This window comes from Pantherophis guttatus, chromosome 1 (assembly GCF_059756535.1).
Source record: "Pantherophis guttatus breed Tessera chromosome 1, ASM5975653v1, whole genome shotgun sequence".
In the NCBI taxonomy this organism is placed as follows: domain Eukaryota; kingdom Metazoa; phylum Chordata; class Lepidosauria; order Squamata; family Colubridae; genus Pantherophis; species Pantherophis guttatus.
In genome coordinates this window covers 259,747,851-259,763,862 of record NC_142063.1, presented here as the reverse complement: position 1 = coordinate 259,763,862, position 16,012 = coordinate 259,747,851, and the positions used below count along the sequence as shown (strand labels likewise).

The following is a 16,012-nucleotide window of genomic DNA, read 5'->3' as shown; positions in this document are numbered from 1 at the left end:
CTGATGACTAAAGAAGGACTACCAAAATAGCTGCCATGCCACTATCTGACAGCTGCCAGTGTTGCTGTTTCTCTGAGTGGGCCACAATGTCTTTAAGGACCTGCCACCTGCAGGCAGGAGACATAGCAAAGACAACCTTTTGTTCTGTCCCAAGTCGGATTGTCTGAGAATTCACAGCCAAGTACCAAAAGGAACAGGGATGAAAAGATTCTTTGACCCAATTCTTCCCTGAAACATTTCTTACAAGTTCAGTTATTGCAATACTGGAAAGTCTAAGACTCTAAACGGATTAAGAAGGGTATATTCCTATATGGAGTCTCTCCGACAGGGGTCATTAATGAAAATAAAATTGCTCATTAGTGCAGCTGGAACACTCACGCTTGAAATGTTTACACAGTCTTTAAAGATGAATTAAGGAAAATAACAGAAAAATTACTTGCCAACAATTTTCTGTTAACCTTTAGATTTGGCATGATCGTATTTTCAGAATGACAACTGCGGGTATTCAAGTCACTTAACAGGACAAAAAAGATAATTATTCCAAAATTAAGGGGATGCAACTAATTATCGTATTCAGTAGCATTTTTGTTCTGTGCTACTGAACTTTCCAAATAAAATTATTTCATTTAAATAAATAAAAGTTCCACACTTGCTTTACTTTTTTTTATAGTTTCTTTATTCTATAACACAAGCAACACAAATAATTATGATTCGTTTTAAAATATCCTCCTTTAAGAATTCCCTCTGAACAAAATATACACAAAATACATTTTGCAAAGTGGCTTACAACGAACTGTTCTTAAACATACATACGAGAGAAATGGTTCAGGGATGTCCCTCCCTCTCCCCTCCCCACATAGACCAATAGAAGAAGAGGGTTTAGGGGAGTTATTTTTAAGAGCACAAGGAAAGCTATCGCAGGATCCAGACATTTTGTCAACAGATATTCCTTATAGGCTTTCATCGGCCACCATAAAACAAATCCAAACACAACAAACTGTGAAGACCCTTTGAGGGTCTCAATACATCCTGGCGTCATAGTTCTTTATACCCAACCTTCTTCCAAATCTTCAAGTGCTTAGAGAATTGCATATCTTGACCAAAGACTATGCATAACCAAGAGTAAAGGTTGGCTGGAAAGGGGCCCCAAATGTCTTTGTCCCCTTCAAAATAGTTTGGATTCCTGTCTTTTCGCGTCTGTCTAGTGATACAAGCCCAATTGTGGCAAGCATCACTATTTTTCTTTTCTTTTTTTAACAAATTGGATCTTTGGTATAAGAGAGAAAATGCTCCTTTGGGGGTTGCATTTCACTGTTTGGCATAGGATCTGTCTGGGGAAAGTAATAATTGTAGGACCTGGTTAATCAATAAATTGCTTGAAGACTGAAGTTCCTCTTTCATTTTGGTAGAGCAACTTTCCTTTTAGTTAAGGCAGAGCATTCCCCCCCACCTCCCAGAATGTTATGGTACGAAACAAAACTTGCCAGCTGCCATCGCAGACAACAACTCTGCATATACATAACAGTATTGTGTGAAAGTTCTAACTCCTACACTTTCTGTCACTGCTGTCAGCATTTGTTTTCTGCCTCCAAATCATGGGCAGCTGTTAGGAGGGGAATATTTAGAATATGGAAATCAGGGTCCACTATAAATTGCTTTTGCAGTATGGACACAAACAAATAAAATGGATCCAGAGCAACAACATTCTGTGACTGCCCTCTGATTCCTTGAATGTGCAAATTCCATCTTAGATCCCATAATCACGACCCAAACTTTGCATAGTGAAAAAGGGTGCAAGCTTCTGCCCTGAAGAATGTCCTTTCCCCTGCCCATTCGTCATTCTGAGACGTGTGGAGACCAAGTCACTGAGTGTATGACTGCCTGATTTTGCAGGCACTACTGGAGAAGTGCAATTCCCTGACCCAGGAGGGCCTTTGAAGGATCAACATGCAAACATGAGCTCTGGGCTCACAAGAGCTTGGTCATTGAGAAAATGGAAAGGGCAGCTAGATTGGCACACACATGAAGTCTAATGGCTCTTTCCACAAACGTGCACCCATGTCTCGCTTGCAAGGCCAAAAGCACCATAGGCAAATGTGCCTCCCAGTTTTATGGCATGTGTTTCCATAAAAAGTCTATAGCAGTTGGAAACCATGAAAAATAAAACTTGTCCTCCCACTCAGTGATTTTCCATTAAATATCAAACTAAATCTCTAGTTTCCTCCCTTGACATTATCTACCTATCCTCAGAATGAGGCACATTCTCCCTTTTCTGCCCAGTGAATGTTTTTCTTTAAGTTTGGCTGAACTTTCAGTTAACTTATATTTTAGAGTTACGTAATACTTTCAGTCACCCTGAATAAATAAATAAATAATATTATGATCTTCAGCAGGAACTGTTGTGTATCTACCACTTTCCCTTGTGGTTTACAATCTGAAATGGTTTACAATCAATAGTCATTCTTGGTAGTGGCAGGAATGTGTAATACTTTCCTTCTTTGAAATAAATAATAATAAATTGTTGCCTGCTTTTGTAATAGCGGCCCTACAAGTTTGTTACACTTTGTTATTCCACTTTTTACATACAAAACGTTAGCACTTTGTCATTCCACGCGCAGCATGTACAAGTAATCTATACCCAACAGCACAGAACTGAAAAGCAACACTTGAAATCCAAACATTTTTTTTCAGCATTCAGGAGAACAGATGAAAAAAATCTTGAGTAGGGTGATTCTGTCTCTCTGCTCAAATTACCATGTAGTCAACAGATGCTTCAAAGTGACAAACTAGAGTACATGTATAAGATCTCACTAACAAACAATGTAGGTGTACACCATGTGAAAATGTTCCCCAAAAACAATTCCCTCTTCACGAAGAACCATAGAAACACAGCATTATTTAAACCTTAAAGAACAAACAAATAGAAGAATCAAACAATCATCTCAGGGCATAGCACTGACAAAGAATTCCATAATTCATAATAGACAATCACTAGAGTTCAGCAGCAGCTGACACAACTTGTACATTCAAAGTCTTCTGTTAACTGAACGAGAAAGCGGGGAAGCAAAGGAAACAGGGCTATTTGCTGTTCAAGCAAGCTGCAAGGCATCCTAGGGCAGGCCGATTAAGGCTCTTCCACGCAATCAGTTCGATGCCTGTGGTTGAAAATGAAGGCTAGCACAACAGGCAATGCTGCACTGCTCATAAGATTGATCCCAACTGTTTCCCAACGTGGCACACAGAATACTTTTCTGGTGCCTCTAACACTTGCTGATGCAAGAGCTACTGCTCTCATTTGGGCATATTCCAACAATGACTTAACAAAGAGAGAGAAGGCAGATGCAGAGTTTGATCACATTCATATAAGACAAGAGAAAGTGTGTGGGCTCACATACCACATATCGTTTTTGGAGCAGTGAAACGTGACCGCCAGTTGTTCAGTTTTAGCAGTAGTTCAAAAGTGAGCTCCCCTTTATTGGTGTAGCTGGGATTCATTCTTCACCAGCTGCCTGTAGGCACTTTCACACCAGTGTCCTGAATTCCTCTGGCATCAGCTCCACACCAGACTGATCCAAAGAAGCTTAATCACTATCTCTGCAGATCTTGTGGGTTGTTGGTTTTCCCATTGATAAAAAATCTCATGCCTCCCCTGACATCTGTCCCTGAACTCCTCTGCCACCCATTGTATCTTGATCCATAAGTTTCCAATATTTAGTATTTATCTTCCTTCACTCTTGCATACTAACCAGGATCATTAAGCCCTGGTCACAACTGTAAGGAAAAATAGCTGATGGAAAAATTGTCAGCAATAAGAAGTGATTTCACGTGTACAACCCATACTCGTGTCTGAGTGTATGAAAGGGTTGATGTTGAATTGGCTGAGAAACCACCAGAGGATATTAGTGCTTTGTTTGCATTTTTCCAATCAACCTCACCTCATATAGCTTCCCATCAGAGCAACTTCTCAGGGGGATTTGGAGTTTATATTTCTGTATGATAATTACAGAGAAATTGGGTAGGTGGGTGGAGTTCTAGTCATTCTGCTATTGGTCAAATAGAGGGATGGAAAACACTGTCATGTTCTCTGAGCCTTCTATATTTCCAGAGTTAAGACAATTGTGGCCAATTTCAGTGTGAGAAGTTGTCAGGGTGCAAATGCTATTATGAAGGCAAGGTGAGGAGACAGCTGCCTTTCCCAAGTTCCTTTACTAGAATTAACACCTAACTGGCTGCTCATCCCTTCCATTCACAGCCATACCAGCCAGCTACCTCCACCACCTCAGCTTCCCATAAATTAGATACTGATTTTTTCTCCTTTTTTCTTCTACAAGAACTGCCCTTTATGTAATGGCCACATTATATAAACTTGTGTATTTTCCCTTCCTTGTGTCTACTTTTCTCAATTGTAACTAGCCTATTAAATTATACACTAATATTTAAAGTTATGCTTTACTCTCTGTAAGAAAACATAGAGAAAGCATTTATACACTTTGTATAAATGTAGTAAATAAATAGATGTGGTGACTCAATCTGTCCCATAATTAAGATAACGTTTCTTACATTTCTTTATTTTCAGCTATGGATGTCACCCAGCTTGGTTTAAGAAAAGAATGATGAGTGAACGATAATTCTGCTTGGCCATAAAACGACAAAGGTCACTAAATATCTCTGAGAGTGATCTAGTTTACAGATCTGTTGTAAGGGCAAAAATTTGATAACTCTACATATTCTAGTCACGTGCCTAATTTTCAGATTCTTTTGTCCTGACAGAGAAGCCAGGCAATACAAATGGAAAGCCTGAAAACAGAAAACCTGGGACACACTTCACAGCATTTGTTAACACCCAGTGAAGGGATGAGCAAAAATATAGAACCAGAAAACCTAAGTAGCATTTGCAATTTACACAACAGAGAAAATACATTTTTGGTCTTGGATTTGCACCAAAACGAGAAAAATGACTTAAACTTATTTATTAAATGAGCATTGGACAATTCTACCAATTTTTAGACAGACACCTTATAGCAATATGAAATAATTCATGGCGCCTGTGCAGTACTTCCAAGATGGTAAGTACTTCTGTCTGAAAACCTGTTATAATCACACTGAAATATAGTCACTTCCTAAGTCTGGAGGCCTAGTTTTCATGGCCAAGATGTTTTATAAAGGTTAGAATAAATGGGCTCCTCTGTTCATTGGTACAAATATTGTTTTAAATTTAGATGGCTTAAGGATCCGATGCCTCATTAAAGACGTAAGAGAAATCTGTACAGACATTTCAGCAATCATTACATTCTCAACGGTCAATTCTGACAAAGCCTATTACATGACTGTGTTCATTCCTCATTATTTTCCTTGCTCCACAATCTTCTTTGCTACCTTCTTGTGAAAGAGACTTTTTTTTTCCTCTTTAAAAAATATGCAGTATCAAACAAACCGAGCCTGTCAGTCTGTCTGAATACCTACTTCAAATTTAATACAAAGGCTCTTTCTGTCATACTCTGCTATATTACATTCTCTGGTGTTATGAGTATGACTACACTGTGCTCTTAAGATTTAACAGCATGGGATAGAGCTTGCTAGTTATTACGGACTAGCAAATGGGCAGATGTACATCTTTCTACCATTTTTTTAACAGGCAAGTTTTCAACAAATGCACTTTATTTCTGTTCCTTGAAGTATCTTAGATTCAGTCTCTCTTTGATAAGGCAACTAAAGTCTTCTACACAATGATGTCATAAACCCTGCCCACTCTTCCTAGCCATTCTCTCAGAGCCTGACGAACCCGGATATCTGTCACATGGCAAGTCAATTGACTGATGCAGGGAAATACCGCTGGTTGTAGAGCGATGAAGATCTGGTCTGGTAGGGATTGAATCTGATTAAGAACTGTCAGGACCATGTTGGTCCATGCCTAAAACAATGCAAAGAGAGAGAGGGAGGGGGAAAAAAGGGAACAAGTAAATCTATAAATTAGGACAATGCAAAAAACAAATGGAAGCACATAGAATAGTAGGGAAAATAGGAAGGACATCTTTAGAAGAAATGCAGTATCAGTGTTAAGTAAGAACATAAGGCAGTTCGGTATCAAAAGTGTTCTCCCAGGGTTGAGTAATAGGGCTATCAGTGTAAACTACCCAAGAAAGGAGAATAATCTATTTAAATAAGGGGCACTTAGAAACCCCTTTTCTATCTTCTAGTTGATCAACTATATCTAGTTGATCCAAGCCAAGATGCATAAAAATGCTGACTTGACAAACATGCCAGAAATGAAAAACTAAAAGGAAATAACTACTGCAATGTGCTCTGCATGGAATTTACCTTGAAGATTTATTGTATGTCACCCAGAGTTGGTTTGGAAACAGCTGGTGACTACACTGAACGAATTAAACTAAGCGGAATCAGAACATATTGGATATCAACTTATTCTGGGAAGGTTCACAAGGATCTTGTTGACATCTGAATTAATCACAAAAAATTCAGTGCAGAAGAAACTTAGATGATTGTCAAGAGTGTTCATGTGGAGATAAGTTGGAATAAGACACTTTTGACAAGAAGCTGCATGTATACACTTTATATGTAGGTGTATATCTTCATGTATATAACAACACCTGAACATTTTGCTAAAAATACAATATGCTTAAGACTCATTGTGTAGTCACAAGCATCTCACATTTTGTATAATCATAGGTTTCTGTTTAAAAAACCAATTTATTTTATATGATCATAGGTCTCTGTTTAAAAACCAATTAGGAAACCAAGTGCCCCAATATGAAAGGCAAAAGGAGGTCTCCCAAATTTAAAGTTTTCCCCCTTTATTTCCTTTCTTCTCCTTTTTTCTTACCTGTATTTGTGCCTCTCCATCCCGGACCGATATACTGAATGAGCTGGCAGTTGACCCGGAGCGTGGCCTCTTTTCTTGCCTCAGAATCTCTGGCCCTGCACTAAAGGAATGCCTCATCTGGCCTTGATCGATCAGATTTTGTGGCCGTTGGGGGAGAGGTGAATCTGGCCCTCTTGTTCCGAGCGGATCCCCTTTCTTGTCAGCTTTCATCTCTTTGGAGAAATTAGCCAAATTATGCTGCTGTTGTTTTCTTTTTTTATATTCCGTCATTAGTTTTGATATTGTTTTATCTGTTGCTATGCTGTAAATTTTGTTGCTAGCACTCTCCCACCATTCTTTTTTTCTGCCTTGGTCTTTCTTCTCCATTTTGGGGCTCAAAGGTGGAAGAAGCACCACATCTGTACTTCCCTTAGGAGTGAGGTTTTCGGTGAGGGAGTCCCTAATCTGGCTTCTATCATCTTCTGAAGGGGTATTTTTTCCAGAAAGGGATCCAGTAGATGGTATGGGTATTTCTGATTGAAAGGCTGGAAGGATTAAGACAGGATCTCCCCTGAAGACAGGGAGCTCATCAGCACTATTTTCCAAATCCAAATGCATCTGAATGTAGTTATTACATAACTCCATGCAGAGTTTGTGAAGCCTTTTGATTAGCCAAGCCCAGTCGGCATTGCTCACGGGCTGAACACTCAGAGATGGCAACCTGGCCCTCCACTGCCTCTTCTCTTTCCCCCTTGGTGGGCTGACTTGAGCAGTCTCTTCAAAAATGTCTTCGTCTTCTGAAGAGCATTGTTGGGATGAATCCGTGCTCCTTTCATCATCTTCAAAAAGGATTTTCTTCACTTGTTCCGCAGTGATATTTTCCTGATTGGTCACAATAGCACAGATCAAGGCATGGAAGTAGATATTGAAGCTCATAGCCGACTGGCGGTACAAATTGGCGGCCCCACCAATGCCAGATACCTTTTTGAGCAAGCACTTCAGCCCAGTCCTTGTATCAAACTCTCTGGCTGTTCGGTAGGAGTCCAATAGTAAATCAAAGATGACAGCCAAGTTCTGCATAGAAATGTACCTGAGGAAACCAGAGAGTTTGGTTTCTGGCAATTGGTGTATTACCTTCTCTTCAGTGTGTGAGGGCCCTTTCACAAATTCTTCCAACAAAATATCGTATAAATTCTGCAGCAGCACTTGGTGGGAAAGCAGGCTCACTACAATTGTTCTGAAAGGGATACTTCGTGTAGCAGAAAAAGAAAGAGAGAGAATTTAGAACCTCATGAATGTTTCTCAAATTGCTCAATTATATTAGTCTCTTTTTCCACGAAACCTCTGGTGATAAGGTAATAACCATCTCAGAATCATTATAATTTTTTTGCTGTAAACATTATCATTAACTAATGCTGCTTATCATCTGCAACTTGTTCTTACAATGTGTGGGCTTTGTTAATTGCTGTTGTGTTTATAATGCTTTCATTGTGTTTTAACACTCTCTGGTGGTGGACTACTGGCATTCGTTTTCTGGCACCAAAGAAAATTGTGGCTTTCTGAGGAATGCTAGGTAAAAGACTAGCCAAAATGCACATTTCAGTTTGGAGTAAAAGTGGCGGGGATATTTTCTCTTGTGGCATGCGTGCAAGTTTTACAGTGAGGTATCACAATGTGCCAGAAATTGTGCATGGAGAGAAGTTGTTGTCCTTGGTAACACATTCACTACTACCATAGCAAAGTAGCAAATGTCTCACCATGGCATATTTGAACATTGCAGTGTGGCAAAAGGGAAGGGTGGAATATACACAGGAACTTTCAAGGGTTTCATTTTAATAATGCATTTTGTAAATGCATCTGACAGAGGTTGCAATTCACCCAAGAACTGAAATTGTAACTGTATTGGCCTTCTTTCTTGCTGAATTAGTCTTTAAAATATAGGAAGGCGTCTCCCTTTTAAACTAGATAGTTAGGGAATAGCAGTTCATTTTAAATATCTATTTCAATTTCTTCAATAGCTAAGGGGATACTTTTTGTGGATAAATATCTGTATCTCAAATGCCATTTAAGAAAATACATGATTTGGATGTTGGCTTGAAATTGCATTGAAGGAAAGAAACTCTGTCTTACCCAAGTTTCCTGTGTATTGGTTGCAGCATTATAAAGGAAAATCAGACAGAAAAAAGAGAAACTCGACTAAGTGAAAACAAAACTGAAAAAACACTTCTGGATTGACATACAAGAGAATATAAAATAAGCAAACAGCAAACCCACTGTTGTAGCAAGTCTTGTAAAGAGGGACATTTGTATCCCTGCTAAAAAAAAAAATTTAAGGAATGAGCTCCCAATCAGAATAGGTCGAGAAACGGGACGGCATGAATGTCCTTTATTATATTCCTGCAATGAATTCACAGTTTGTACCAATGCTCACAATTAACCCAGAAATCTGGATTTAGGGGCTGTTGGCTTTCTGCAAAACCTCTTGAAAAAAAAAATTTCATCGGACTGTACACATGTTCCCCTTTCTCTCTCACATACTTTGGCTAACTCAGCATTAAAGGTGCAAATCTATGATTTGCTGGGAGGGTCTGCATCTTAAGCATGCACTAATGGTGCCAAGGATATTTGATGAAGTTCAACACCACACTCTTATTCTGAGGCAAGACCGCATGTGATGCTGGACTTCTCAAACTGTAAGTCAGCACTACTTTGGGGTCATAAGCAACTCAGAAAGAGAATCACCATTTTTAAAAAATAAATAAATCTTGCACTATCAACATTTGCTGCGGTCTATGTTCCTTATTCTATTGCAAAGCTTGAACATGCCAAGGTGTAAAGAGTAAAATTTAAAGACAAAAAGATATATTTATTTCTTTTTTAACCCCATTCATTCTGTTTACATATATTTATTTATTATTTAAGGGACTCAGAACAGAGTTTGGAAACATTTGATCTATTGAATTACCCAACTACCTTTTATTTTCCATGGTAAGGCACCATATTCATAGGAATATGAATATAAAGTGCTTTTCATCTGTCTCATTTTGTTTGTTGCTTAATCTTAGAAATCTGTTTCTTACCTTTTCTGTGAGTGGCCATTGGACTTCTTATCAGGAGGCAGCTCAATAATAAGCAGACAAGACTGAGCATGCTCAAATCCTTCCTTGTTATTTGGTGTCTTTGGGGAGCACTGGGTGTCCAACATGAACACCTGTGGGGAAAAAAATCATACCAATGTGCTATTGCCTTATTGATATTCAGGAACCGCAGGCAAGTCAGCACCAGAGCAAGCAATTTGGAATTAAAATGAGACAATCTGAGTCTTGCCCTATTCACTTAAGCCATCTCATATAGAGGACTTCAGCAAGACTAGAGAAACTACCGTGCGGAATATTCCCCTGGCATTTTTTGTTGTTGTTATTGGCTCAATGGCTTCACTTAGCTCAAGGCAGTTCCTTCTCGATCTGCACTGCAAATGGAGTTCTTCAATGGGCAAAATCAGCCCAGCAGAATAACTGGTATTTCCTCCCCCAACACTCAATGAATTACATTTTTTTTTTCATTTCAAAAGGTTTCTTGTTCTTGCCTACCTAAACTTATTCAACTCAGTGAAGACATCAATGTACACGGAACATTCCCTTGAATCGGAAGGGTGAAACTTTAAACATAAACAGATAAATAAAATCGTATAGATATATGTCAGGGTAATTAACTTTAGATAACTGAAGTCAGTAACGTTACCAGGGGTGGGCTGCTGGGGGTTTGCAGGGGTTCAGGAGAAACTCTAGCTAAGATTCTGTGAAGTTTGGAGAACCCCCAAATCCCATTCCTGGCTGGCCCTGCTCCGCCCCTCCCAGGAGTCCTCACATGGCCAGTTTTGGATGCAGGTAATTGCAGGGCACATCCGGAGGCTCAGGGAGGGTGAAAAATGGGTCTACTGGAAGTTTGGGAAAAGGGCCTCCAGAGCCTGGGGAGGCCGTTTTCACCCTTCCGGTGGCTCGAGGAACGCCTCCGGAGCCTGGGGAGGGCAAAAACACTCCTCCCCGCCATGGTGCAGGAGGCTGACTAGGCCATGTCCACCATGGCCATTGCTGGCCCACCCAGCAATTGGCCAGAGAACCCCTTGCTACAATATTTGAAGCCCACCCCTACGTTAAAAAAACCATCTTTACAGACCTGATAACATAAAATCAACTCAAGAGCATGGTTAAAATGCTCCAAATGAATTCCCAATTAATCTAGTCAAAGCTAAGCACTGATTTTATCGGAAGTGTTAAGACATCTTAAGAACGCATCCGTGCACAGACCAGTTAAGTATGGAATAAAGTTGTTTACTTGTTGGGCCATCGCCCTTATTCTCCAGTATTCAGCTTCGGCACTTGGGGAGAGGGAAGGAGCTGCCATTTTCATCTCACAGGCATCACCGCTGAGATTTTCAGAGCCACTGTGGAAATAGCCCAACAGATTCTATAGAGAGGCAAAATGTTATCGGTATAATAAACTGTATCTTAAGCAACATGCAAAGCTAAATAGTTCCTTCTCATATTACACTACGGTATTGTTATTCATACTTTTCTGTTTTTCCAATATAAACCTGAAGGTACAGTTAATTTTGGCTCATATCATAGCTGATATTGAGTTGGTATGTTTTGTAAGATGGGACAACCAAGATTCACAAACTAAACATGGTTTGCTGTGCCATGCAACTAATGTTCACTAATGGGAAGTACAGTAGTTCTTGACTTACCACCATAGCTGATCTTGGCAATTATAGTCATAATCGTGACAGTCGTAAGGCAGGTCAACATATAGATTGGCCCAATTTTATAAATTTTTTTGCAGCAATTGTAACTGTGGTTATTAAGTGAACCCATTGTTTGCTATGGGTCGGTTTTTACTGGAAACTGTAAGGAAATGCCGGTTTCTGGCAAAACCATTGTAAATGTGACCACTGTAAACAGCTATAAATGCTGGCCAGTTGCTGAGCACCCAAAATGTGATCACATGACTGTAGGGGAAGGTGTTGGAATTTTGAAACCGTGTAAGTAGTTTTGAGTGGGGGGAGGGTACCCATCATAACTTCAAACGGTCACTAAGCAACTGGTTGCAAGTCAAGGACTGACTGTAAAGCAATTAAGCAAAAGAGCCAAAGGGCATGCTAATGTAAATTGTTCTGATATGCTGATGATCTTATAGCTATCGTTAATAAACATGTAATGTCATTACGAAAGATTACTGAAGTCAACAGCAACATGGCTTATACTCTGGTTATAGTATTAACTGGAAGATGTAAAAGAAAGCTGAGCCAGGGGAAAGAGTCAAATGAGCAATTAGTCTGGAATCTGTACATGGGCACAAGAGGGCAAAGTCTGACTTTGCTTGAATGCCACCAAACCTTATCTAGTGACACCAAGGTGCAAACCATCAATCTGAGAAGATTCCTGTGTATAGGCTTGAGCAATAAAACAGTTAATTGAACTCTTCACAAGTGGATTTGGTTGCTTGCGCCTGACAAGTCTAATTGGTGCCTTTGGATTCTATTGTAACTACAGATTACTCTTCAACAGTAGAATTCCCCCCTTATATAGATTCTATAAAAAGGAATAAAAAGGAATCTGACTATCTTTGAGGAATTTTGGTTATACGCACCACTGGAAAGAGAATTACAGTACACTGAGAGAGTGCAAATCTATTAGTGGTCCAGATATCATGGATTAGTGGATTTAATTTATCAATTTTTGAAAAAAGATTTTTATAGTTTAAAAATATTTTCTTTTTGTCATAGGTTTCATAATCTTTTATAAGAATATACAATTGCATGTGTAGATTTGATATTTTGTTATGAAATAACATACGATATATTTTAGGTCACTCATATTTCATTTAATTTTATGTATTAATATTATTTCTTAGGGCTTTTTGTTTCTATTTTAATTGTAAATAATATACTTCATAATTTAATATTAATTTAATATCAATTAGATGGAACAATATTATCTTTTAAAAACATTTCTTTTTGTGTGTGTGGTTTTTTTTGGCCATAAGTTATTTTCTGTGTACTTTTTTTTTTTTTTACAAATATCAATAATATGTAAAAATAAAAAATAATTAAAAATAGAAGAATTGAATTAATTTTATGTTGTTATTTATAATTATAAGCATTTTTTATCCACTGGGTTTTCTGTCTTTTATGTTTTGTTAATCATTATAAGACATCTAGGGTTTTTTAAAAAATTATATAAACTTGTATAGAATCCCTCCTTTTGGAGACTCCTGAGTATGGCTGAGTAGGGCCCACATTTGTACATTATGGTGATCCCAAAAGGACCCCTATCTCTGTGAAATTGTGAGCTCAAAGAAACAATGCTGCCACATCAGTATTCATAAAATTCTGTATGTGGGAAGAAATAATTGCTGAGCACATTGTAAGCCGCCCTGAGTCTTCGGAGAAGGGCGGCATATAAATCAAATTAAAAAAAAATAAAAATAAAATAATGTGTGTATGAATAAATAACCGTGTGCACACATATGCATACACAAGCACACCCGAAAAGAACCATTTAAGAAAATGATAACTGCTAAAATCAGTTTTAATCATATACAGGCTATACCTTCACTGGTTCAAGAGTAGTTGAAAAAGCATCCTCTAAGGCACAACATGCCAGACGCCACATTTCTTCAGTAAAAACAGGACCAGCTGTCACTAGTACATATCTGTAGAGAAGGCACAAGATGGTGGAAGATACAGAAATCTGATTATCATTGGGTATGATCTAATGATCTCTGGAATCTGCTTGTACTCTTTCAACGAGACTCTAGAAAAAGTGCAGAGAAGAGCAACCAAGATGTTTAGGGGACTGGAGACTAAAACATATGAAGAACGGTTATAGGAACTGGGCATGGCTAGTCTAGTGAAGAGAAGGACCAGGGCAGACATGATAGCAGTGTTCCAATATTTGAGGGGCTGCCACAGAGAGGAAGAGGTCAAGCTATTTTCCAAGGCACTCGCAGGCCAGACAAGAAATAATGGATAGAAACTGATCAGGAGAGATTCAACGTAGAAATAAGGAGAAATTTTCTTGACAGTGAGAACAATCAACCAATGGAACCGCTTGCCTTCTGAAGTTGTGGGAGCGTCATCACATCACTTTCAAGATGAGATTAAACTGCCATTTGTCAGAAATGGTGTAGGGTCTCCTACTTGGGCAGGGGGTTGGACTAGATGACCTACAAGGTCCCTTCCAACTCTGTTAATCGGTTAACTTCTCCTCTCTTCATACCCTTAAGGGAGTTTCTCATCTCTTCAGAACAGTTGTACAGAAGATGTACCAAAGTCTACACAGGCAAAAGATGGCCTTCTCATACTAATTGTTGAATTATTCAGTTATTAGAAGACGACTATTGGATTCCATCCATTCAGTCGACAATCAGGTGATAGTCCTTATTGAATTGCCAGCTAGGTCAGAGAATTGTGAAGAGATTTATGTGCTATCGAAGTATTGAGTCTATTTGCATTAGATTTTCATGTCTGTCACCCAGGAAAGGTTCACAGAAATAATACTCATTTAGTCAGTGATAAATTTACCGTGTATAATCAAGAAGTTATGTAGGGAAAACGTATCACAAAATTAAAGCAAAGAACAACAATAAAAAGAGGAATATAACTTCCATTCTTTATTGACCTTTCATTTAGTGTTAATGATCTGTTTGGATAGGAAACAAACAGGATTTTTAGGTACTCGAAGAATACAAATATTTGCTTACTTCACTCTCAGTTGAACAATTATGGAAAGAAAATCTGTACTACCTGATACAAGAGCACCCGACTCTTGAGATGGTTTCTGTGGTTTCTGCTACACAAGCTACAAGTAACTTGAAAAGATCTTTGAGCATCATGTTGATCATATTTTCATAGCCAACATCTAAAAGAGAAAGAAAAGTATTACTAAAAGAAAAGCCTTCATTTACTTACTGTTGAGCTTAGGGAAGCTATATTATAGAGCTATATTTTTTTTTTGAAAATAGGTATGGAACTGCTCTGTTTCATCCAAATCATTTACCACTTAATTATAGCCAGTTTGGTCTAGTGGTTAAGGCACCAGGCTAGAAAGCAAGCGACCATGAGTTCAAATCTTGCCTTAGCCATGAAAGCGAGCTGGGTAACCTTGGACCAGTCACTCACTCTCTCACCCTAAACCAGCTGTTGTAGGGAACAAAGGGCAGCTGTTGTAGGGAAAATAGGAGGAGGAAGCAGTATTGGGTATGTTCGCTGCATTTGTAAAAAATGAAAAAGATGATACACAAATAAATACATAAATAAAATAAATAAATAAAAACATTTCTGGTTTCCTATCCAAGTGCTTTAACAGTAACAGAGTTGGAAGGGATCTTGGAGGTCATCTAGTCCAACCCCCTGCTCACACAGGAGACCTGTACTAGGGATTCGAACCGCCGAACTGCTGACCTTTCTGATCGACAAGCTCAGTGTCTTAGCTACTTCAAGTACTTAGGTTTTTGAGATTAACCAAGTTTGACTAGTTACTGCCATGTGTATTAGAGTTTCGGTATTGATTTATAGGTAACCAAATTATGATATGCGAGAACAATTTGTGAACCATCAGAAATTTTGTTTTGGAGCACAATTTGCTATTTTGGCAGAAGGTTTTGTTTAATCTTGATAAAAAAAACAACAGCCCAGTATTCTAACTAGAAGCATCTAAGGATGCTTGAATGCCTGGAATCTATGTTCTACTACGCAGTAGAATGTCTATGGAGCTTCTCAGTCATCCACGTCATGGTTGTCCCAAAGGTGTTTTTTTTTTTTTTGGTTCAGACCTGAAGAAGCTTCTTGGATGAGAAATGAAATGTCTTCAAAGAAAAACCAGAAAGTCCAGTTGCCTCTTGAAAAAGCACCTTTGGGACAACACCACTGATGGTATCACAATGAGACTGTGTACAGTTTTGATGCTTTGGGATCATCATTCTCTCATTTTTTTCTGCTTGCCACACCAGATTCAATAAAGTGGACATGGGGTGTCAAACTGGCGGCTCCCAGACCGGATGTGTCACACGCAGGCCACACCCACCCCAGCTCCGCGAAGGGAAAAAATGTCGTGAAACGTCACATGATGGCAACGTGATGTGACAAATTTGACACCCGTGTTCTAGGCTCCTCCTTTCTATTAAATAGTG

General features: G+C 38.8%; 1 protein-coding gene across 1 annotated transcript in view; it reads right to left on the bottom strand.

The window, feature by feature from the left end:
• Window positions 1-4,955: 4,955 nt before the first annotated feature.
• ARFGEF3 (ARFGEF family member 3) overlaps window positions 4,956-16,012 on the bottom strand; it is a 77,555-nt gene continuing 66,498 nt past the window's right edge. The window contains exons 29-34 of the mRNA XM_034418897.3: window positions 14,628-14,742; window positions 13,432-13,534; window positions 11,156-11,287; window positions 9,901-10,031; window positions 6,842-8,069; window positions 4,956-5,911 (exon numbers count right to left, since the gene is read on the bottom strand). Of these exons, the coding sequence (XP_034274788.2) occupies window positions 5,720-5,911; window positions 6,842-8,069; window positions 9,901-10,031; window positions 11,156-11,287; window positions 13,432-13,534; window positions 14,628-14,742 (1,901 nt within the window). The 3' untranslated portion in view covers window positions 4,956-5,719. The remainder of the gene's footprint in view (window positions 5,912-6,841; window positions 8,070-9,900; window positions 10,032-11,155; window positions 11,288-13,431; window positions 13,535-14,627; window positions 14,743-16,012) is intronic.